This window comes from Triturus cristatus, chromosome 12 (assembly GCF_964204655.1).
Source record: "Triturus cristatus chromosome 12, aTriCri1.1, whole genome shotgun sequence".
NCBI lineage: Eukaryota > Metazoa > Chordata > Amphibia > Caudata > Salamandridae > Triturus > Triturus cristatus.
Genome location: NC_140595.1, coordinates 7,480,295 through 7,505,675, shown reverse-complemented (window position 1 = coordinate 7,505,675; position 25,381 = coordinate 7,480,295). Strand labels below are relative to the sequence as shown.

General features: G+C 49.1%; 1 protein-coding gene across 1 annotated transcript in view; it reads right to left on the bottom strand.

Annotated features, from left to right (window-relative positions):
• Nucleotides 1–15,879, bottom strand: part of POLR2E (RNA polymerase II, I and III subunit E) — a 52,219-nt gene extending 36,340 nt beyond the window's left edge. The window contains exons 1-2 of the mRNA XM_085638865.1: nucleotides 15,700–15,879; nucleotides 8,929–9,103 (exon numbers count right to left, since the gene is read on the bottom strand). Coding sequence (XP_085494991.1) covers nucleotides 8,929–9,103; nucleotides 15,700–15,756 — 232 coding nt within the window. The 5' untranslated portion in view covers nucleotides 15,757–15,879. The remainder of the gene's footprint in view (nucleotides 1–8,928; nucleotides 9,104–15,699) is intronic.
• Nucleotides 15,880–25,381: the final 9,502 nt, after the last annotated feature.

Genomic DNA, 25,381 nt, shown 5'->3' with positions numbered 1-25,381 from the left:
CAACCTGAATTCAAAAGCACATTGTTATTTGACCTTGACGGTTTCTGCACACAGTGTTCAGACTAAGGTCGCGGTGCAAGTCTAGGGATGTGAAAATTGGACCGTTCTCATATGAAGAAAAAGCAAGCAAGCAGTATTACTTATAATAACAGCTACCTGCAGTGTGGTGTACAAAAGCAGCAAAGTGGAAAGATGGCGTTAACATCTAAAACGCTTATGCTAACATAGCAATGTGTGCAGTCAAAGCCCTGCCTTCACTACAAGACGTCAGAGCTCCCCGCAGCTAGAGGGATCAGTAATCGCTGTACCAGATGTATAAAATTCAGCACATCCACCACTTCTGCAGACTCTGCAGTCACCATCGCATTAGCAGCCTCCCACCAAACACTAAAGTCCCCTAAAATAACCCTTAATGGAATTTAGGACAGTACGCATGTGGTCTTTGTAAAACGAAGAACTATAGATAAACGAGCTGTGGTTGACGTACACCCAAGATCTGTCTACTGTACTTCTGTAAGATTCAAAGCCTCTGAATAATGTCCCACTCCAGGGCCTCAGTCTCTATTCACCGGTGCAACCAACACTTAAGAGGGTCTTCTGCAATTAGCCGTTTCTATTAATCAAGCCGTACTTTGCCAATCAAAGATAGGGCATGAAGGGAGTCTCCTTCATTTTGTCGCCGCCTGGTCGGCCTACCCCACCTTGTTGTAACCATGTCTTGCTGCATCTTGGGGAAACTTCAATGAGTGCACTGGGGCAGGAAAGCGTAGACTCTGTCCCTACAGGGCGAGTAGGTCAGGACGGAAGGCTCCGATTATGCTTCTGTTTCTTTACAGCAGTCAATAAGAGACATTAAAGTGAAAACTCTACGTTTCCCATGCACACCCATCAACAGTCCCATGTACCAATCATAGAGCCCTCAGCCATAAATAATCGCAAACTGCCATTTCACGTCCTCTTTCTTTGCTGCTCAGAAGTCAGTTAAATGCCTCATTCTCTATATACATGTTGATGAGTTTGATTACTGTTAGGTTATTGTTTTACATATTTCATGGTTAACGCCGTGTGCTAGCTTTAGTAAACATTTGGTCTCCCTCCCTTGTGTTTTCAGTGTGCGCATTCGTTTTCTCTTCAGAGTGCTGCACGCCGTACTGCCTTAGCGGGCGCTTTACTTCTGTTCTCATTTATTCTTGGAAGCACTCTTTGTCTCCTGACTCAGAGGCAACACCCGAGTGGAGTGGGGAGAAAGGAGGCGCTGGACTCTTCGGCTGCACACTCGTATTTCACTTTCCATGCTCTTTATCCAATTGCTGGCTTAGTCAGCGTGGCTTCATAAAACGCATCTGCAGCGCTTAACTCTCCACTTGTACCCCAGGCTTCTCCCCAGAGACACCATGATTGCAGTTTTCTCCAGGGTTGAAATCATTTTAGTAGGCGTCAGCCTAGAGTGCAGCAGGCTGCTCCCTCCACTCTCTATGTGTGTATGTTTGGATTTATATAGGTTTCTCTATACATTTCTCTTGCTTGCCTGGGGTTCGATTCTTGTGCACTACTCATTCTCTGATATTTGGGCTCTGCTCTCTGTGGTACAGCTGCTCACTGCTCTGTGGCATTGTGGTCCTGGATGACCCTTTTGAAGGAGAGATGGACCAGTACTACGATGAGACAGAGGGTTGACTGGAGCAGGAGTTTGTTGTACGCTAGAGCCCAGCGATTCAACTGTCAGTGAACAAGGCCTCAGTTGGGGCCTTGGCGCCTATTACACAACTGCGTGGTTGTGCCCACCAGCAGGTACAGATCCCTGTTCCTCCATCTCCGAGGTTAATGGCTGTCCGTCTCCCTGACAGGGCAATTCCAAAGCCTCATCAGTAAAGGGTCCCCTCTCAGAGCCTTTGAGAAGCTAGCGGACTCCCTTTTGGGAGGGGAGGGGGGTGGGTCATGCATATAGGGCACCTCCTGCCAACGTCTCAGCTCCTTCTCAAATAGTTGGGAAGTCAGATTATTTGGGTTTCAGTAGCTCCGACCAGGACAATGAGCCTGGTCCCAGCAAAAGAATGCGCAAAACTCCCTACAGTTAGCCCCAAAAACAACCCAAGGTGCTTGATTTTGAACTCACCACAGTGAGCCCCAAAAACAACCCAGGGTGCTTGATTATGAGCCAGGTGACATCATTTACCGTTGTTCCACCAACTGGTTCACTTCGTAAGAGTTGGCCGAATATGTGCAGTCCCACATATGCCAAAGATTTCCTAGGTCCAGACTATGCTTGGAGTGTCCCAGGCCAGATCTCCTCAGCAAAGTGACCGAACCCCCAGAGGTGGACCCAACTATGGTTACATTCCTTAAAAAATATTTCAAGGACCCCAAAAAGGGACTGAACAGGGCCTGGTGCGATTATCAGGACAAATTATTGGACGTTACTGTCCCTCGCACCAAGATCTTGGAACTGGTCTTCCAGGCCAAGGATGCTGCGACACCCATCGATCCCGATATCTTAGTGGGATGAGCTCAAGAAGCCACGTCTCAGCTAGAGAACGCTAACTGTGCACTCTCGACAGACCGCAGCCGATCCAACATTATGAAGATTGTCCTAAGTAGAATGAGCTGCCAACTTTAGATGCAGGTCTGGGAGCACAGGGTCTCCTGTTTGGGGCACCTTTTCTTAAGAAACTCTTCAAGTTTGTAGCAATGTACAGTTCGCCCACATTGTCCAGGGGTCCCTCAAGGTGGTCTTCTGCCAATCCCTTTTTGGAAGGGCTAGACACTTCAGGGGGCGTGCGTTCAGCTGAGGTTACTACCAAGGCCAAGAGCGTAATTATTACCCAGGAGGAACGGCTGGTGGGCAAGAAGCCACCAACAAATACATCTTTTACCCTTCACGTGCCCATGGCGTGAGGAACCGGCTCAGGAGAGGGCAGTACAGAGCAGCACAAGGATCCTGCCAAGAATATGGAGCTACAGGCGAAACGTATTCCTCATTTGGAGGTTTCTTTGGGGGGCAGAACTAGACTTTTTCTACACAATTGGCAACAGTTGAGCTAAGACTCCTAGGTCCTCGGGTCCATACAGGGATTCAAGTTAGAGTTCTACAACTGCCCTTATCAAAGATCCCCACCCAAAAGAATGTATTTTTCCCAACCAGAGAGATATTTCTTCACATAAGAAATTCAAACTCTCCTAGCGAAAGGGGCTATAGGTCTATGGACTCCTTACTGGTTTCTCAGCTCAATTTTTCTAGTGGAGATGAAAGGGGGAGGAGCGCATCTAGTGCTAAACCCCAAAGATTTCAAGGTCTGGATTTTATACCGGCATTTCAAGATGGACGGCATCCATCTTCTGCGGAACATTCCTCGAAGGAAATGGATGGTGCATTTGGATTTTAAGGATGCATACTTAACCTTTCCATTTTTTCTTCTTTCCATCGTTTTCTGCACTCTCTGTGGTTAGGGCAATGTTACGAGTTCAAAGTCCTTACCTTTGGCATTTGCTGCGCACTGTGGTGCTTCACAGCGTTAGTGAGGTTGGTGGAAGAGACCCTTCGGGCGAAGGGAGTGCGCTTGATCGTTTGTCTGGACATTTTTCTTATGGCACAGAGTCCTCAGACCGTCATGACATCCAGAATGGACGATTCAACTCCTTCAAGACCAAGGTTTCAATATCAATGCTCAGAAGTCGGTTCTTGTCCCAGCTCAACGCCTAGACTTCCTGGGGTTTCAGGTGGACTAGGTCTTAGCAAAGCTAGTCCCTTCCCCTTCAGAAGGTCGGAATACAATGAAGGAGTGGAGGTCTGCTGTGTGCAGCAAGACAAGGTCACTGAGAGCGATAGCACAGCTTGTAGGGCTTCTAGCCTCTTTGATCAAAGCAACTTTACCAGGTCCTCTCCACTACAGAACCCTTCAATGACTTAAGTTTGAGCATCTCCAGAAGGGCCTGTGTTATTCAGAACAGGTCAGTTTGTCGAAAGAGGCCAGGACAGAAATATCCTGCTGGTTAGATAACATGGAGGCCTGGAACAGCAGGACGATCTTTGGTTCTGCTCCAGACGCGATTATCGAATCAGACACAAGCGGATGGGGCAAGATGTGGACCCATCTCCACGGGGGAGGGGGAAGAATGATGTGCTGGTCAGAATGGGAACTCTCTCTACACATCAATTGTCTGAAACTCCTAGCGGGTTCTTTGTAATACAGAGTCCCTCCCCAGGGAAGACAGACTGTTGTATCCTTCTGCGAATTAACATCTCAGCAGTTCGGTATGTCAACAAATTAGGTGCAACCAGATCACGCCTCCTCGTAGAGATAGCCAAAGACTTTTGCCATTTTTGCCCTCAACCTCGGATTTCGGTAGCGGTGGAATATCTTCCGGGACAATGCAATACCATTGCGGATGGCACTCTTGCCACCTTCGGGATTACAGCAACTGGAGACTTCACCCGAAGCTCTTCAATGCGGTTCATTGAGGACAGCCTCATCCCCTAATCCTCTTGCGACACCTCTCGCTATTGGCATGGAGGGTTTCCAAGACAGACGGAGTTTGGCTGGCATTTCACAGAATGCTGCAACCTTCATCAGACATGCGTGGTCTGATAGTTCTCACAAACGTTACATCTGAGCCTGTAAGCGCTTATGTGGTTGGTGCAGTGAACGAAGTGCAGATCCAGTCGGAGCGGACTGTTGTCTAGTTATAAACATCTTGTCTTCTTTAGCATCTCTGGGTTTGGCTCATAGATCAGTTGATAATTTTAGACGTGAGATTTCAGTGTGGCATCTTCCAGTCAAAGGTAGGCCACTGGTGAGCATCCAGTGGTGTGCGGAGCCCGTGAGAGGTATTCAGCTGGGCCCACTGGTGAGCATCCAGGGGTGTGTAAGCCCGTGAGGGGAATTCAGCTGGGCCAGTGGGGAGCATCCAGTGGTGTGTGAGCCCCCGAGGGGTATTCAGCTGGGCCCACTGGTGAGCATCCAGTGGTGTGTGAGCCCGTGAGGGGTATTCAGCTGAGCCCACTGGTGAGCATCCAGTGGTGTGTGAGCCCGTGAGGGGTATTCAGCTGGGCCCACTGGTGAGCATCCAGTGGTGTGTGAGCCCGTGAGGGGTATTCAGCTGGGCCCACTGGTGAGCATCCAGTGGTGTGTGAGCCCGTGAGGGGTATTCAGCTGGGCCCACTGGTGAGCATCCAGGGGTGTGTGAGCCCATGAGGGGTATTCAGCTGGGCCCACTGGTGAGCATCCAGCGGTGTGTGAGCCCGTGAGGGGTATTTAGCTGGGCCCACTGGTGAGCATCCAGGGGAGTGTGAGCCCGTGAGGGGTATTCAGTTGGGCCCACTGCTGAACATCCAGGGGTGTGGGAGCCCATGAGGGGTATTTAGCTGGGCCCACTGGTGAGCATCCAGGGGTGTGTGAGCCCATGAGGGGTATTCAGTTGGGCCCACTGCTGAACATCCAGTGGTGTGGGAGCCCGTGAGGGGTATTCAGCTGGGCCCACTGATGAGCATCCAGGGGTGTGTGAGCCCGTGAGGGGTATTCAGCTGGGCCACTGATGAGCATCCAGTGTTATGTAGAGCCATGAGGGGTATTCAGATTGTCCAGACCCCCTCAGCCAAGATATTCAGTTTTGTGGGACGTCAATATAGTCCTTAAGTTTAATGGTGAATGACCTTCCACCACCCACACAGCTGCAGCCAGATAATACAAGGGTCAGAGACCCAACTCACTAGTGGAAACTTCAAAGAAAGAATGGGCAGAGACTGTCTTTTAAAATCAAGTGCTATGCAGGTATGGTTGACCTCAAAGCAAGGGCTTTGACCCAGGACACGGAAACCTTTGAACATCACTACCACAGCCAGCTCACAGTGGAAAGTTACCCACTGCCATACAGCAGATGAACAATAAGACTACTGCCGCACCCAGTGGCATCAGTACTGAAGGCTGACCATCACCTTATCGTGTGACCACCACCAAGAAAACAAGCATTAGCAAAGCCAATGATGCACAATGGCGTGACTACAAAATTAAGTAGATGCGCACATGCACATGTCTACGAAAGGACGCAGGCACCTTTTTCTGGTCAAGCCTGGGCAGGGCATGCACTGCTGCAAGGCATGCGGTATTCGAGCATCGACTTGAAGCCCCGAACCACTCCCCACCCATATTTTTTATTGGTTTGTGTCATTGTCCTTCGTAAACGCTGGCTTCCGATTCGTTAGTAGGCTGGTTAGTCCCGCCTTGGTACCGCCTTGTCTGTATTTGTTACCTCTCACAACGACTGGACCTTTTACTTGTCTTGTTACACGGTCTGCATTATCTTGGCTGTGAGTACTATTTGGTTAACAATTTGCCCCTTTTCCACCCACTACGTCGCAGAACGCCGCCCGCTTTTATTTTATTTACTAATGGTGGTCCACTTTTAACTATAGCAGCAGTGTTTATTTATTTTTGCAGCGTGGTCAGCTTTATGTATAGGGGCCGTGCTTACTTATTTATATTTGTTTGTTTACTAGCGCCCTTGCGGCACTTTCACATTCATGGAGGCCGCGCCCCTTTCTTTAGACAAGCCGCGTCTAAAGAAAGGTGTGCGGCCACTATTAAAGTAAAAGCGCGGCCAGGCACTTTTACAAAAAAGCCACCTGTTTGTCAACTTGACAAACAGATGCTTTTTTTTGTCACACGAACCCCATGCCGCGGTTTCACTTTAATGTCGGCCACAGCACTTTCTTTAAACGCGGCTTGTCTAAAGAACGGGGCACGGTCTCCATGAACGTGACGGAAGGGCACTAGTAAACAAACAAATATTTGCAGCGCATTAGGTCTAAGTTTGTGGCCATTTCAATGTAAAATCTGAAGATTACAAATGACAGTGTGCTACCACTTCATGCTTTAATTATATATCTATTAAAAAAGTGATCGTTTTTAAACATCATTTTAGAAACAGTCCTCCCCCACACTGGTGATAATGCTGTTAATGTACTAAGAGGCAAGTCCGGGGTCATGTGTATCATGTGGCTAGATTTGTATTATATATGGAAAAGAAGTTTAGCCTATCAAATCAAACAAGAGTTTTTCGTACAGCAGACATGCTTAACTTGCACATTTGAAGGTGCTCTGATATGTGATAATGAAGAAAATGGTGGCTTCATGAATTAAAATAGTTGCCCACGTTCACATCATTTAAAACCAGTTTATGGGTCAAAAGCATTACAAATAGGTTGATTAGATGATATAAAGTCACTAGACCTGCAGGTCTAGTAACATTTTTATGATTTTTCGAGGCCTGGAAGAAGATGGTTGAAAAAAGCGCTATGAAGCGGTAAGTGCTGGCCACGTAATAGCACTTTTTTTCCTACTGTTGAGATGGGAGAGGATTAACAAGGAGGGGATGGCGGGTGGGGGCCTGGACAAACAAGCAACGATGGCGAGCAGGGGAGGAAATGGGTTTTGGGAAATGACAGATGACTGGGAAGCAACAAAGATAAAAAGATGCAAAGACAGAGGAAATGTGTGGTGTATGTGCAAGCACGGATGGCAGGGAAGGGTGGGTGTAGTGGGGGGGAAGCAAAACAGAAGTGGTGGGTGGGAGGGGAAAGAAGCAACACAGGAAAAGAAAATCTCAATCACAGTGCAGACAAGTAAAATATGTAGCTCAATCACAGCATGGGCAGTGGAAAGACATTAACTAAAAAGAATCCATCGGTGCTTGGTCCGTGTTCCAAAGAAATAGGAAGTAGTGCCTGGGCTGTGCAGTCCAAGAAGAGTGACACTGAAGCCCAACAAATGGTAAACAATGGGCGAGCTCCTAGCCCTTTGTGTAAACAATATGGTCTGGCAAGCGAGAGCGCATGCTGCTGCCAGAGGACCAACCCTAAAAAGCAAGAAAATAAAGTGGCAAAGGCCTATGCCAAAGCAAAATGCAAGTTCTTGATATAGTCCACAGTAGGCTTTTGCCTACTGACAGCTAAGAGCTGCCGAGTTGAAGAATCCCAATGACCACCATCACAAGGTTTGAGGACTATCAGAACACCAGCATACTGTGCCAAGTCACCACAGAAGGAAAGACCCGTTAGAATACGGATATCACAAACAGCGTCATCAAAGAAACCATCCCAACACGGTGGTACTGCCACTGCTAGTACACAGCTGAAGGTTGTCCACTGCCACACTGGAGGAGAACTATTACAACAGTGACCAAAACCACACTTTACAACCATTGCTACATGGGATCAGAACAATTCCAAAGATACTTCTACCATCACCATTTGGGCAATAATCATGAAAACACCGATTTCTCTTGGCCACCAACACGCAGGAGGCATCCATTAGAACACCACTAGGGGAGAGTAGCAGCAGAGATGGGAGACAGCTAGAAAACACACCCCCTCAAGGTGTGCTGAAAGAATAGGAACAAAGTTGTTTCTAAACGTGAACAGTGGAAGGATACAAGTCATCCATTAAAAGTGACAGTAAAGAGGTTACGCTCCAGCTGATGGACAAACAATGATGGGAAAGCAATGCCATAAAATTTCAAGCACTGGCGAAGCCAATAGATCTCGCCTAAGGGCAAGCTATTGGCTTTGGCAATCAGGAGGGTGCAGGCCTTGACAAATCTACTCGCCCAATTGCGATCGCCGATCCCACTTTGTGCAAGAATCATTAAAACACCGATTTCTCTTGGCCACCAACATGCAGGAGGCATCCACCAGAACTGGTCTCAACTACAGTCAATTTAATGTGTTTTGTGTGACCACTTCTTATACCAATTTTTCTAACTGTTCTACGGAGTTTTAATGAAAGACTAAGAACAAGTGAAGTTTATATCCAGTTTGCTGTGGTCTGAAGTTCATCTGTGAACGAGTGTGCTATTTTCCACAATACAATGAACCACGAAGAGATTCACCAGAGAACAATGTTGGGACAATGAAGAATGTATAAAGGATCTTACCTGGAAAAAAGACAAACATCTGGTCTGTTGGGTCGTCATTGTGGGCCACCAGCACTGTGAGGTCAGTTCGTCTGGGACGCCCTTCGCTGGGTTTATCCCCAAACTGACCCTTAAACTCATCCAGGGTCTGATCCAACTCGTCCTGAGTCACCAAATAACCACGATCATGGCAGAGCTGTGGGGACCAAAGGTATAGTTTCAAAGAAGGTTGTGGTTAGCAGCAGAGACGGTGTCTGTGTGCGCAAGTTCAGTAAGGGGATGCAGCAGGAGAGTGTCACACGCTTTAGGTGGGAGGCTGCGTTTGAGGTTTTGGGAGCACCCCGATGCAAACTAGAATTACATAATTCTACCACATTATCTGCATATATATGGCTCTTCTACATACGTTTCAGATTTCAACTAAAAAAGTACTCTGGCAACAAAGGATTTTAAAAATGCTGCATTCACTGTAATGCTTCTCCAGACACTTAAAGTCAACTTATCTCTTACCTGCTGATCGCTGCTTTCAGGTATTAAACAGATGACCATTTTGCCCAGATGGCGTTAATATCACTAATTAGGGGACGGTGTGCATTGGTTTATTCTTGAAAAAAAATGTGGGGAATGTTCTGTAGTGTGAGGGCAGGGTTTCCCCCAAAGTGAAAATGCTTCTAAAATTACAAAGCAGTATCACATTATATAAGTGTGCAGTTTATTACAAAAAGCGGGCACTTGTAGATTCAGTTAACACTGTACATATTTTACACAAACTATTTTACTAGGTAGAAGCAGCAGTGTTAATAGGGTTTCTAAGCATCAATGCTAAAAACAAAAAAATGTATTCGGTTGTGATGATTAGCTTTTTAAAGAAAAAAAATGTAATGGTACATTTTAAAGAACCCATTGTATTTTCAACAGCATCAGAGCTCATTATACCAACTACATTAAACAAGCATTGGCATAGCCAATAGGTCTCGCTTTTGGGACCGTATAAGTATTTAGATAGGCAGCACAATATCCTTTGTGCAACAACATTAACTGTTGCATGGTTAAACACTTATAAGGCACCAAAGGCGAGACCTATTGTCTATGCCAATCCTTTTTATTTATTTGTAAAGGACAAGCAGTGCGATCAGGCTCCGACTGCCACTTAGAGGTAGACAGAGAGAGGTGTGGAGAGAGAGAGAGAGGTGGAAAGAGAGAGAGAGAGAGAGAGAGAGAGGGGTGTGGAGAGAGAGAGAGGTGTGGAGAGAGAAAGAGGCGTGGAGAGAGAGGGAGGTGTGCAGAGAGAGAGGTGTGCAGAGAGAGAGAGAGGTGTGCAGAGAGAGAGAGAGGTGTGCAGAGAGAGAGAGAGGTGTGAAGAGAGAGAGAGAGGTGTGGAGAGAGCGAGAGGTGTGGAGAGAGCGAGAGGTGTGGAGAGAGCGAGAGGTGTGGAGAGAGCGAGGTGTGGAGAGAGCGAGGTGTGGAGAGAGAGAGAGAGGTGTGGAGAGAGAGAGAGAGGTGTGGAGAGAGAGAGAGAGGTGTGGAGAGAGAGAGAGAGGAGAGAGAGGTGTGGAGAGAGAGGTGTGGAGAGAGAGAGGTGTGGAGAGAGAGAGAGAGGTGTGGAGAGAGAAAGGGGTGTGTAGAGAGAGAGAGAGAGAGGTGTGAAGAGAGAGAGAGGTGGGTGGGTAGAGAGAGGTGTGGAGAGAGAGAGAGGTGTGGAGAGAGAGAGAGAGGTGTGGAGAGAGAGGTGTGGAGAGAGAGAGGTGTGAAGAGAGAGAGAGAGAGAGGTGTAGAGAGAGAGAGAGAGAGAGGTGTAGAGAGAGAGAGGTGTAGAGAGAGAGAGGGGTGTGTAGAGAGAGAGAGAGAGGTGTGTAGAGAGAGACAGAGAGAGAGAGAGAGAGAGGTGTGTAGAGAGAGACAGAGAGAGAGAGAGGTGTGGAGAGAGAGAGAGAGAGAGAGAGAGAGAGAGAGAGAGAGAGAGAGAGAGAGAGAGAGAGAGAGAGAGGTGTGTAGAGAGAGAGAGAGAGAGAGGTGTGTAGAGAGAGAGAGAGAGAGAGAGAGAGAGAGAGAGAGAGAGAGGTGTGTAGAGAGAGAGAGAGAGAGGTGTGTAGAGAGAGAGAGAGAGGTGTGTAGAGAGAGAGAGAGACAGGTGTGTAGAGAGAGAGAGAGAGAGAGAGAGAGGTGTGTAGAGAGAGAGAGAGAGAGAGAGAGAGAGAGGTGTGTAGAGAGAGAGAGAGACAGGTGTGTAGAGAGAGAGAGAGAGGTGTAGAGAGAGAGAGAGAGGTGTGTAGAGAGAGAGAGAGAGGTGTGTAGAGAGAGAGAGAGAGGTGTGTAGAGAGAGAGAGAGAGGTGTGTAGAGAGAGAGAGAGAGGTGTGTAGAGAGAGAGAGAGAGGTGTGTAGAGAGAGAGAGAGAGGTGTGTAGAGAGAGAGAGAGAGGTGTGTAGAGAGAGAGAGAGAGGTGTGTAGAGAGAGAGGTGTAGAGGTAGACATGGACTGCAGGAGAATTAATTTCCTTGGATGCTGGGAGGCATGGAAGGCATGGCAAAAGCATCCCACTATAAGTTGCAGAACTCCGTTTGCTATTGTCCCCAGTGACTCAGCCATCATGCGTATTCTTTTACTCCTTGAGGCAAGCCTACGTTTTAGCATCTGCGAAATTTTCATTTTGGCTTTTTCCTGAAAATATGAAAGTTTACCTGGCATAAGGGAACGCTTTTTAAGTACTTACAGAGAAAAATAATCACATCACCACCAAGTTGGACCCTGGGCACAGTCCAGCCAAATTTTTAAAGCCAGAATGAACTTAACCATTCCCAGAGACACCCAGCTTCCAAGGCTGAAACTAGACGGAGGACAGGACAGAGGAAGACATAGGCTTAAAGTAATGAAACTTACTGGTAAGACTAAAACACTCATTCAGCTGAAAATGCTTGACTTTGACGACTGTTAACCAGTGCCAACGTCTGTGAGCCATGGATTGCCTCTACTACCCCTTGCACTATGCACTGTCCTCTCAACCCCCTCTCTCAGGAGTCATGAAGGCAGCAGCGAAAACATAAATAACCCGGATCTCAGTGCCTGAATACTCTCTGTAGCTTCCACTTACTGCAGTTTCTTCAACTCTCAGAAGCACAAGCAGGAAGTGGGATAAGGGAGGGGGTGGCAAATGGTGATCACTTTCGCGGCCGTTTTGATGTTCTCAGTGGCCGCGCGGATCACTGAGAACATCAAAGCCGCCGCGAAAGTGATCAGCAGGCAGACAAATGGTGCGCGCGCCCGGCGCACATGCACTGTAGTTGGGGGCCTGTTTGCACTTCCAAATCTCGCTTTCTATAGCTCTCGCCAGAGCAGCGCTAAAGCGCTGGCCCAGGCGAGACCTAAAAACGGGGAAAAAAGCCAAAGAATGTAACATAGTTAGCCTTCTCCTACCACCAAAGACACACTTATTTCTTCTTTCACATAAATTAGTCTGCATGGTCACCTACTATGCTCCTTTACTGCACCACATGTATGAAACTATTTTGTGGTCGCAAACAGGCCGATTCGCAGAATCGGCCTGTTTGCGAACGCGAACGAGGCTTTTCCTATGTATCAATCGCTATTTCGCGATTCGGTAACCTGTACCAAATCGCAAAATGGGTTTGAGATTCGGTATTTGGAAGGGGCGGTGTTTAGGGCGTCCCTTTCAAATACCCAATCGCAGCGGTATGTATGAATGTTTTGTGATGGTGAATGCGGTCGCAAAATATTCACATTTTACCATCAACTTCAAGTTAGTGGTAACCCATTCGCAAACGGGAAGGGGTCCCTTCTACTTTGGGAATGGTGGCGAAAACTTTTTTAAGAGCAAGCAGTGGTCCCATGGACTACCGCATGCGCATAAATACTGTAAAGAAAACTTTTAATCTTTTTCCTATAAATGCAACCCGTTTACCTTTAATGAAAACAGGCTGCAATTTTTTTTACCGATTGCTTAATTCAAAAGCAGTCATGGTGGTCTGCTGACTTTAGCAGGGCACCATTCCCATGATTTTAGCGATTCCTAGGGGGGGTCGCAAATTGCGACCCACCTCATTAATAATAATGAGGTAGGTCGATATGCGAACCACTAGGAATCGCTAAACGAAACTCCGAGTTTCATACATTAGGAATAGCGATTACCTAATTGCAAATCTCAGAAAATCGCAATTAGGTGAGCGCTATTCCTAATGTTGATACATGTGGACCCATAATTCCAGTGAACTGTGCTATGGGAGGTTCTAAAAATAACAAATGGGTATGTGGCATGGTGAAGCTGCGAGGCGTGGGCTCAAACTTGGGGGTTGTTGGGGTACAGTCTTGTATTACCCTAGCTATAAGAACACAGATGAATGTATGAAGTCTATATGATTTTAAGGCAAAGTCTATAGTAGCGGATCACCTACAGTTAAGCGGTGCAGCCTGGGGGTAGTACGGTTTAGGATATAGTGGGTATTGACGCAGGTTGCTTGTTACGCTGTCTATGGGAGTCACAGACAAGCGTGTTGCGGGCACAGTATAAGGATACAGGGACACAAGCTGGAAGTGGGGTACAGGCTTGTGATGTGGGAGGCATAACCTATAGGTTGTGGGGATGAAAAGTGTTGGTGGGCAAAGTATGGGGTTGTTGGAAGCACAGACTGAATCTGGTGGGTATAAAAATATGAGGAGGCCAAAGCTGAGGATACTGGGGCTACTATTTGCATGTGGTTCAGGTAGTGATCTACATGATAGAGACACGCGGTGCAGGTGGTGGCACGCACAGGGTGATGGAGTTGTGGTACCGGCTGAGGATAAGGGGTAATTGGTGATGGACACAGGATGGAGGAGTTGTGGCACAGACTGGGGATAAGCGGTGCAGGTGATGGTGGGCACAGGATGGAGGGGCTGTGGTACAGGCTGGGGATAAAAGGTACAGATGGTGGTAGGCACAGGATGGCGGTGGTGCTGTACCCCTTAGACACAACCTCTCTATCTTGTGCCACCACCTGTATCACAGACCCCCCCGCCCCACCCTCTGCCCACCACCACCTTTACCGCAGCCTCTCCACCCTGTGCCCATCACCTCCTGGGCCCCTTATTCCCAGCCTAGGCCAACCATCAACTGTACCACAACACTTTCATCCTGTGCCCACCACCCCCTGTACCCACAACCCCTCCATTCAGTGCCAAACACCATCTGTACTACAGCTCCTCCCCCCTAAGTCCACCACCACTTGCACCACAGCCCCTCATACTGTACCACAGCCCCTCCACCCTGTGACCACCACCACAGCCCCTCCAAACTGTGCCCACAACCACCTGTACCACAGCCCCTCCATCATGTGCCCACCACCTCCTGGGTCCCTTATTCCTAGCCTGGGCCCACCAGTACCCACAACCCCTCCAACCTGTGTCCATCAACACTTGTACCACAGCCCCTCCACCCTCACCACCTGTCCCACAGCCCCTCATCCTGTACCACAGATGTACAGGTGGTGGTTGGCACAGAATGAGTGGCTGTGGTACAGGTGGAGGGGGCACAGGGTGGAGGGGCTGGGGCACAGGTTGGTGGTGGGCACAGGGTGGAGGGGCTGTAGTACAGGTGGTGGGCACAGGGTGGAGGGGCTGTGGTACAGGTGGCGGGCACAGGGTGGAGGGCTGTGGTACAGGTGGCGGGCACAGGGTGGAGGGGCTGTGGTACAGGTGGCGGGCACAGGGTGGAGGGGCTGTGGTACAGGTGGTGGGCACAGGATGGAGGGGCTGTGGTACAGGTGGTGGACACAAGGTGGAGAGGTTGTGGTACAGGTGGTGGGCACAAGGTGGAGGGGCTGTGGTACAGGTGGCGGGCACGGGGTGGAGGGGCTGTTGTACAGGTGGCAGGCACGGGGTGGAGGGGCTGTGGTACAGGTGGTGGGCACAGGATGGAGGGGCTGTGGTACAGGTGGTGGACACAAGGTGGAGAGGTTGTGGTACAGGTGGTGGGCACAAGGTGGAGAGGCTGTGGTACAGGTGGTGGGCACAGGGTGGAGGGGCTGTGGTACAGGTGGTGGGCACAGGGTGGAGGGGCTGTGGTACAGGTGGTGGGCACAGGGTGGAGGGGCTGTGGGACAGGTGGTGGGCACAGGGTGGAGGGGCTGTGGGCCAGGCGGCGGGCACAGGGTGGAGGGGCTGTGGGACAGGCGGCGGGCACAGGGTGGAGGGGCTGTGGTACAGGTGGCGGGCACAGGGTGGAGGGGCTGTGGTACAGGTGGTGGGCAAGGGGTGGAGAGGCTGTGGTACAGGTGGTGGGCACAGGGTGGAGGGGCTGTGATACAGGTGGTGAGCACAAGGTGGAGGGCTGTAGTACAGGTGGAGGAGGGCACAGGGGCTGTGGTACAGGTGGAGGAGGGCACAGGGTGGAGGGGCTGTGTACAGATGGGGAAGGACACAGGGTGGAGGGGCTGTGGTAAAGGTGGAGGAGGGCACAGGGTGGAGGGGCTGTGGTACAGGTGGTGGGCACAGGGAGGAGGGGCTGTGGTACAGGTGGTGGGTGGAGGGGTGGGGGCACAGGTTGGGGGTAGGCACAGGATGAAGGGGCTGTGGTACAGGCTAGGGGTGGGCACAGGGGGAGAGGTTTGGGTGGACAAATATTGGAGGACCTGTGGTACAGGTGGTGGTGGGCAGAGGAAGGAGGAGCTGTGGTACAGGTGGTGGGCACAGGGTGGAGAGGCTGTGGTACAGGTGGTGGTGGGCGAAGGGGCTGTAGTACAGGCTGGGGATGGGCAAGGGTGGTTCCTGTGAATGGGGCTCCCTCCAGCTCTTCCCCGCACCTGCATGACAGTCTTGCGGATCTTCCAGAGCCGGTAAGTTTCCTCCTCGTCGTCCATGCTTGCCTCGGTTTTCCCTCTGCGCAGGCGCAGTCCGAAAACAACAAGTCACAAAAGCTACCGCGCAGGCGCACTGCTGCACAAGAACTACTGCGCAGGCGTAACTCACAGTTTACTCGAGCCACGGCGCAGACGTCAGACCACGAAATAGCGGAAAAACTGGCCTGATCCCAACATGGCTGACGACAACGCCAGGCGCGTTTTAGTGACGTTGAAGAACGGCCATGTTGGAAGTGGCGACCACTTAGCGCTACTTGGAACTAAGCGATGAAGCGCTACAATTCAACATTGTAGCGCTTTATTGACAATATTACCATTCAAGCAGTGTTAAAGTTTTGTTTGTGTACTATTTCATTAAATATGCTTACGACAGTTTATAAATAAATAACATATAATTATATATTCAACACAACTAAAAGGGAATACCATTCTTTTAGTATAGGACTGTATAATGACTTTTATAATTTATGAGAGCAGGTTTTCTTTCGGGTTGCTTAATTACGTGTGACCTGTCCTCTGTTTTCAGTGTGCTAATGTGTGACAACTGAATGGCTCCTTGTGTGACACACTGAGTGATACTTTACCACGGGTTAAACAACATGAAAATAGTCATGTCCATGTAGTTAGATAAAGTTCAGCCATTACCACCACATGTCTAATAATATGATCTATAGATTATTTTAAACTATGGCCATACACCTGAAATACTTATGCAAGGTTACTAACCTATGTCTATTTTTTTAAATGGTTATGGTTATACTTGTTGCATACCTATCAACTCACCCAAATTTTTCTTGTTCATTCCCCATTCATATAGAGAGATTACCCTCTTACACTCCTGACTTCACCTGCATGTTTAATTCAAGAGGTTTAGTATGACCTCTGCATCTTGGTCCCTTTGAGGCCATTTTTTGTTTGTCTTATAGTGGGAAAAGTCAGAGGTAGACTGAGATGGCACAAGCAGCCACCAGAATGTAAACAGCTCTTGTCTAAAAAGCGGGGCCAGACATACTCGATACAGCCTTTACACGCCATTTCATGGTCTTGCCATAGAACGCCTGATCCCACCTCACACAATATGAATTATTTACAAACAAGGATTCCAGCGGAAAGATGTTCCTCATCCCCAGACCAAAGCAATAACAAATATACCTTTTTCTCTCTGTACTTACCTGTTTTTGACAATCATTTGGACCTGTGAAGTGCACTGTTTTGTACTTTGATAAAGTGCATTTTTTATTCTTAACGCAACAGGCCCATAAAAAGTCAGATCATGTACGAATTACTACCACAAGGACGTGAAAGTAGGCATGAAGTTTGGCGCTGCCTGTCCTTCAGCATTAAGTCACAAGCTGGTATCCTCCATGCACGCCAAGAGCAATCCATGCATGTATGAGAACTTCTGCCAGTCAAGCCTTTATGTTTAGCTAACAGCTTGTTGCATTGTGGAACTTGCAGTTTCTCTTTTAAAATTGACTTTTTTGAAGATGTCACCCATGACAATTTTGACTACGTGACTTACTGTTAATGTTAAAGGAATTTGTAAAGTCTAAAAGCTGCCGTAATGGCATCCTAGCACTAAACAGAGATGGACTGAAGTCAAGCTCATAAACTCTGCTGTGATGAAAATAGATGCCTCTTAAGAAACTTTCTGAAACAAAAGTTGTCAGTGTTTTGTCTGAGATGGGCAAGAAGTGCTTCCAGTGTTTGGCTGCTAAGATCCTGTAGTGTAGTTCCTATATCCCTGATAGGCTCTGCGCATTGGAATAATATACACTATAGATTTGACATAGGACTGAGGTCAGTACGTCTCTATTGAGTACATTAAACTTAATTACTTGTGTGTGCCAGCTAACTCAGAGGTCACTAGAAACTTCTCGAATATACAAGAAGGGATTAGTTTCTGACAACCGCACAAACATGACAACTTTGTTTCCCTTAGAGTCGGAACAATCTCAGAACTGTGGAAACAATGGATAACAGTTTCACTCAGACAATCGTGCATGCTTCGTTTCTACAGAGTTGCATAGAAATAGAGAGACGGGCGTTTCAATAAAAAAGGGTTTATTGAACAGTCTTATTTCTCGTGCAAGAGATATGAACTGCTACAATCGTAAGACAGGCTGCGAAGTACAATATGTACAGAGTTAGCAGTAAGATAAAATAATACTGCAATAGCATGGTATGTAGTTATGACATATATTCATAAAATAAATACATAAAAAACACAGGCTAAAATGTGAATACTCATCTGATGCTTCTAAATTGTTCTACCCCAGTGTACCTAACCTAAGTGTAGTACAAGGTAAGAAGTAGGTGCTGTTTTCTAAAGTATAGCTAGCTATAGTTTAGTTTTGCCAAGAGTTGCCAAAAGTTTCTCTAAGTTCTAGTCTGCTCGTCTGCTCCATACCTTAGAATGTGCAAGGTTGGATTCTCTTTCCGGGACTCGATATCGAACACCCCGCAAGGGGAGTCAGCAACACTGGAGCTGGATTCTCTGCGAGGAGGATAACAGCATCTGGTCAGTGCATCAGGCGGGAACTCTATCTCCTTCCGAACTTGCTGTGGCGAACCGCAAGTAGGCAGTCGAACTTGATCGTGCCGGAACTCGTGGTTTGCCAGGTGTTTAGGAATGTCTGTATTGACGTAAAAGTCAGGCATCGGAACGTCATGAATGAACCCCTAAGGAATAGACGTTCATGCATACTAAATGAGTTCTTGGAGAAATCAATATCCAAGCAAGGGAAATTCCTAAAGGCTTAAGAGTCTGGTTTTCCAAGAACTCGTTGTGACGTGGATTGACGGATGTAGGAGACCATGCCTGTATTTGGTTAGCATGGATAAGAGCTGGATTTTCTATGCCTAAATAAGGGCAATATGAATTGTACCTATATAAGGGCATAAATCGGGAAACCTATATACGGAATCTAAATCTACATACAACAATCCTAGCTCCAGTTCGCTCATGCTTACATGATGGCGCCTTTAACCTGGCAGAAGAGGATAAGTGCAGCGATCTGCTGAGTTGATAAACAGACAAGTTAGTCTGAAAATAGTGAGGGCCTGCAGTACAAGATGGATGCTCAATAGACAGTCAGTGTATTTGGAGTCTAATTGGGAAAAGGAGCGCCATTCTGTGCAGACCAAAACTGTCGCGCATCGCGCAGATCTGAATCAGCTGCAGTCCGTGGATTTGTTTCTGCGTTCAGGTCGCTGCAATGATTTAGTCTCGACCAAACAGTGGCTTAGAAAACAAGATTGTGCAATTCGAGAGGCCTAAAAGCTTTCAGTGTTGTTCAGAAGCAGAAGCGGGTAAGCTTGTTAACTTGCAGATTCAAGGTAAAATAATTTCCAGCCAGACACCCAGACTCTCAACACAAGAATCGGGAGCTTGAGGAGTCCCCAGTTTTTAGGGCCACTAGGTGCATGACCGGACTTCTGTCGGACAGCCTGTAACAAGTAATTCCACCGTGTTGAGATTCATTTTTAAAAACTGTTGCTCATCTTAAATACAACGTCAGAGAGGCATTTTTTTTATTTCAACATTCTTTATTAGTTTTACAAGAACACATTAGCAATACTGTTACCGGGTTAGCATAGGTAAATCCAATTGTGAAAGCTTCAATCTAAGAAAGGAACCTAAATGAACCCTACTGGCCACAGTCAATGTCAGAGAGGCATTTTTAAACTTGTCCTGAGTGTAGATGGGTGGACCGTCCAGTCGGAGGATGAGTTGTGTATCATCCGCGTATGTCATTAAGGAGAAACCATCTGACCCAATCAAGAGTGCCATAGGAGAGTAGATTTATACTACACAGCGTAGGGCTGAGAGAAGAACCCTGGGGGGTGCTTTGCTCTACAGGTCTGGGTGCAGCCGCAGATACCAATCTCATGAAATTGAGTCACCAAGCTATCATGGGAAATAGTATCACATGCGGCTGAGGGGTCAAGGTAATGGAGCACCACTCGCGCCACCATCCAGTTACCCATCGACCACCTCGATCCGGGGATAATCGCACAGAGAGCTTTGTTTAAAGACAGACGGCAGACAGACAGAACAACTTCTGTACATTTCAATGTGGAACTGTTCTTAAACAAAGGGTACTGCTAGCTTTTGTGGTGGACATTTGAACGATGGAGCGTGTATCCTTGGCTGGGAGTTGGACGTTTGAACGATGGAGCGTTTATCCTTGGCTGGGAGGTGGGACGTTTGAATGATGGAGCGTGTATCCTTGGCTAGGTCCAATAAGTAGAAGTCAGAATTGTACACTACACGGCTTTAAGGAATGACAGATGATTCTCAGAGGGCCCAACTTATAAGGGGTGCCTGTAACGTGAGCAGGGCTCACCACACTAACAATTGATACCCCAATCACCAATGAGCAAAAATGCAGCAGGGTTGTAATGGTGTCACAGAGGCCAAACATGTCCCAAAAAAGGGCTCAACAAATATCTGACATAAGTGGTCTGTTCATTTAAAATTGTCTTTTCTTCGCCAACAGAGTAAAAATGCATTTTTGGCATTGAAGTTTCATTTCTCATACAGGCTGGCAGCAAGAAGCCTCAAATCACTAAAGGTACGCCATATATTTCAATGAAGGAAAATATTTTCAGAAATCTCAACTGAAGATGAAGTTGAGAAGCTGGGAGGGTGGGGGAGTCAGGGTAGGACGTGAGATAAGGGTGGGGGTGGACTTTGAGCTGCGGCACCTGCTAGGATCTCGTGGGAGTTCACTGTGGTGCTCTGTTGCTCTTGTAAAAAACACTAGTGCACCGTTGTTCACTCTCGTCACCAATTACCATCACTGTGCTGCACTTTTTGGAGCACCTACTTTTGGATTTTGGGTATTTGACGTTCATGTGTTTCCTGCATGGCCCGTTGTAGTTTTCCCTATGTTTGCCTAATTGTATACGTTGTAGGCCACATTTTCTTTTTGCACACATTCCTTTATAAACACGCTTGAGTTTGTGCCACGTTGTACTTGCACACAAAACCTGCATATGTTTTTGTGTTCTGTTCTTTTCCTGGCATTTAGTCTGAGCACCACCGACAAGGTCAAACAACAACGCCTTTTGTTATTCTCTGTGGTCAGGCACAAGTACCTGGACATAACACGAGAATGCAGCTGCTGTTTATGAGCACACGTCTTGTCCCATAACCGAGCACAAGAGTTTAAGTAGACACACTGAGCGAGAGTTCTGGAACAAGACTGCTACGTCAGCTGAGATGTAGAACATCCATCTGTGTATACTAAGGTACGGGGTCCGCCACTAATCCCAGAGAGCTATACATAATCATTTAGATTCAGTAGATGGGGGGGGGGTAGGATATTCTGTCTTATAACATGGCAGGGCTTTTTATGATATATAGTTTACTCACCATGCTAACAGTATTTTTAGTAGGCATTTGTTTTCTAATTGTGGCACGTATTCTGCATTTTGGGACACAGTAGTTTGAATAAATATTCTAAACTTCCTTTGTGTCTCTTGTTTATTTTATTGTGGACGAGTACGAATGAGAGAGCGAAAGGATGTGTCCTATTCTTGCGATCCCTGAGAGGGCCGAGAGTGGGGTGCCAATTCACTTGTTTCTCTGGTAAGGTTAGGAGGGCAAGTGAGGCACTACAGCTAGTCAGACTCATGCTCATTGGTGGTATGGTGACTCGGTCCCTACACGCGGATGTTCTATGATCTCAAGCATAGTTCTGTTCCTGAGCAGAATCCCTGCAACATCATAACACTATGCAATGATTCAATAACTTTTTATCCTTGTCTGCATGATTACACATCTTTTATTTCAAGGGGAAATAGGCTTAATCAATCAATCAATCATTTGTAAAGCGCACTACATACCTGTGAGGGTCCCAAGGCGATGGGGGGGGGGGGCGCTACAGATCGAACAGCCAGGTCTTGAGTGTTCTCCTGAAGGTCAGCAGGTCTTGGGTCTGTCGTAGGCTCAGTGGGAGGGTGTTCCATGTCTTGGCGGCGAGGTGGGAGAAGGATCTCCCACCGGTGGTTGTTCTTCAGATGCGTGGGACGGTGGCGAGTGAGAGGTCGGCGGAGCATAGCTGGCGGTTGGGGATGTAGAAGGAGATCCGTCTGTTGAGGTAGGCTGGGCCAGTCTTGTGGAGTGCCTTGTGTGCATGGATGAGGTGCTTGAAGGATATCCTCTTGTTGACGGGGAGCCAGTGCAGGTTTCTCAAGTGGGGGGTGATGTGGCCGTGTCGTGGTACATCAAGGATCAGTTGTGTCGAGGCGTTTTGGATGCGTTGTAGTAGTTTGATGAGCTTGGTCGGGGCTCCCGTGTAGAGGGCGTTTCCGCAGTCGAGTCTGCTGCTGACGAGGGCCTGGGTGACTGTTCTTCTTGTATCTGTCGGGATCCACCTGTAGATCTTGCGGAGCCTGCGGAGGGTGTTGAAGAAGGAGGAGGAGATGGCGTTGACTTGCTTGGTCATTGAGAGCGTTGAGTCGAGAATGATTCCCAGGTTGCGTGTGTGGTCGGTGGGTGTCGGGGCTGCCCCCAGTGCCGTCAGCCCAGGCTGAAGGGTTGGAGCCGAGGATGAGGACCTCCGTCTTGTTCGAGTTCAGCTTCTGATGGCTGATCTTCATCCAGTCGGCGACGGCCTTCATTCCTTCGTGGAGGTTCGCTTTGGCGGTGATGGGGTCCTTGGTGAGGGAGAGGATCAGTTGAGTGTCGTCGGCGTAGGAGATTATGTTGAGGTCGTGCTGTCGGGCGACGTGTGCGAGCGGGGCCATGTAAATGTTGAATAGTGTCGGGCTGAGGTAGGATCCCTGGGGTACACTGCAGATGATCTTGGAGGGTTTGGAACGGAATGGGGGGAGGCGGACGCTCTGGGTTCTGCCGGAGAGGAAGGAGGAGGCCCATTCCAGAGCCTTGTCTCGGATCCCTGCGGCGTGGAGGTGTGCGCGTAGTGTGCGGTGGCAGACGGTGTTGAAGGCGGCGGAGAGGTCTAGGAGGATGAGTGCTGCGGTCTCTCCGTTGTCCAGCAGGGTCCTGATGTCGTCGGTGGCGGCGATGAGGGCAGTTTCGGTGCTGTGGTTGCTGCGGAACCCTGACGGGGAAGGGTCCAGGATTCTGATTTCTTAGAGGTATCGGGTTAGCTGTCTGTTGACGATTTTCTTGGTGACCTTGGCTCGGAAGGGGAGCAGAGAGATGGGCCGGAAGTTCTTGAGGTCTCTTGGGTCTGCCTTGGGTTTTTTGAGTAGGGCGTTAATCTCAGCGTGTTTCCAGCTCTCTGGGAAGGTCGCGGTCTCGAGGGAGAGGTTGATGACGTTGCGCAGGTGGGGTGCGATGGAGCTGCTTGCTTTGTTGAAGACGTGGTAAGGGAATGGGTCTAACGGAGATCCGGAGTGGATTGTGCTCATGGTCTTGATGGTGTCATCGACGCTCACGCTGGCCCAGGCTAGCACGGGGTCGTGGTCGATGGTGTGCGGAGGGTCTGTTGTGTTGCTGTCAGTTGGGTCTGTCTGGGTGTTGAAGCTGTCGTGGATGTCTGCTATCTAGCGGTGGAAGAAGGTGGCGAGGGAGTCGCACAGGGCTTGCGACGGCGGGATGTCGTTGGTGTTGGAGCTGGGGTTGGAGAGTTCCTTCACGATGTTGAAGAGCTCCTTGCTATTGTGTGCGTTGTTGTCGAGGCGGTCTTTGAAAGATGTCCATTTGGCCGCCCTGATGAGGTGGTGGTGGTTGCGGATGGCGTCCTTGTGTGCTGCGTGGCTGTCCGGAGTTTGTTCACTGTGCCGTTCCTTAAAGGCTTAAAGCTTCCGCCGAGGAAACCGTGGCGATTCTGATGATTTCAGGGCATTGACAGAAGCTGGGCGGTCACGGCTGGTTGAGGAAGATTTCCAGGATCTCTTCAGCAGAGCTGCCGAAGAGCGCCATTGTTGTGTTGTGTTAAGAGGATGAGTGTAGCACAACAATGAGCCATAAGGGTATCCAGGTGCTGAGCAAGGTGGGCGATCGGCGACGGACTCCCGGGAAAGTGATCGAGAAGCAAGGTCTTCACCTTCCTGCGGAGCTGGGGAAGCAGGGGGGCTGTGAAGTGGAGTCGGAGGTCGCTCCAGGCTTTGGGGGAGATGAGGGAGAGGTGCGATCTCCTGCCCCGTGGCTGTGTATGTGGGGTGCGCGTTCAAGTGCGCGTCCTGCCGCGCAGAGGTGTCCGGGGGTTGACAGAGGTGTGTGCAGAGGCTTGGCTGTGCAGGCCGATGTTGTGTAGTGCTTTGTGTGTGTGCCTGAGGAGTTTGAACTGGGTGCCTTTGTGTATGGGGAGCCAGCGGAGGTCTCGGGGGTGAGGTGAGATGCTGTGCGCTTGGTTTCTTTTGAGTCAGCCTGCGGAATAAACACTTTTGTGACACATACTTTCCATATGAAGCACTGGCGGGTGACCAGGCATGTGCTTCAACAGACAGTTGCGCAACAGAGAACATTACACAAGTCCAGGACTTCAAACTGCATCTGCACTCGGGCATCGCTCGGATATTGGTGGCTTCGCCCTTTCTTCCTCTTTAGCAGCCGCCGTGTGACTGCTCTTTCGCCAGCTGTTGTGTGTCAGAGGCTGAGCCCTTGTTCCTCCCTGGCAGAAGGAGGATGAAGGGTGTCAAGGCGCTAGGACAAGCATGCCTGAACAGCGCGACTGCCCTCATATGCAGCTAAGTCCCTTCCTTGTCCTGGTACTAGGCCTGGCACCCTGGACACTCCCGTGTGTGGGTACCGTAGAATCGGGGGTGCATGGGCCCCCCACCTAACACCAAACAGCTTTCACTCCCATCAGCATCTGGGGTACAGCTGCTGCTGCTGCTTCCGGTTGTTGGCGGCATCACCTTTCGCCTCCATATGCCTCGTGTCTGCCTGCGACCGGAACCCCACCCGCAGCCTCGCTCCCTACAGTTTGGGGGTCCCGCACCAATCTTCTCCATGTCCGAGCCCACCACACCCCGGCCTCCAGAAGCTCTGCTCTCTGTCACCACCAGCCACTGCTGCCCTTTCCTGTCTGGCTTTGTGCCACTGCTGGCCGTTGCCAGGCCTGCCAGGGCCCCCTCCTCTGCCCCCGCGACCACCCGAGGTTGGCAGGAGGCCTCCAGGCAGGCTGAGATCTCTGCGCCCTGACACTGTGTAGACAGGGTTTAAGTGGGAAGAAATAAACTAGGGGGGTCTCTCAAAGGGGCGTGGCAGATTAAATTAAGGGCGTGGCTTAAAAACAGGTTTTCTAAAAATCTGAACTTGGCATAGTGTGCAGCAGACTGGCACTTGCTGCTTCAGTCATTGCATCCAGATATAAAACAACAAGTCAGGCGCGCAACCCCCACAGGGCTCAAAGGGCTTCAGCCCCCCCCCTCACCCCCCCTCGTGTGTGCCAGCCTGGGCTGAGACAGCTTCCCGGCACCCACACAGACAGTTTTTGAGCTGTTGTGGTGCCCGTCTTATTGCAGCCGCACCCGAGTGCTTACTTCACAGGTCTTTAAAAGACCATTTACTTGTTAAAGAGGCTTTGTTGTTTTTTCCACCCCTTCTTAGAGCCCCTGAATCTCCACTCTGCCTTTTGCTGGAAGAATTACCCCCCCCCCCCCACGAAATTTGTAGTAGCCTCCCCCCCTCCCCCCCCCCCCG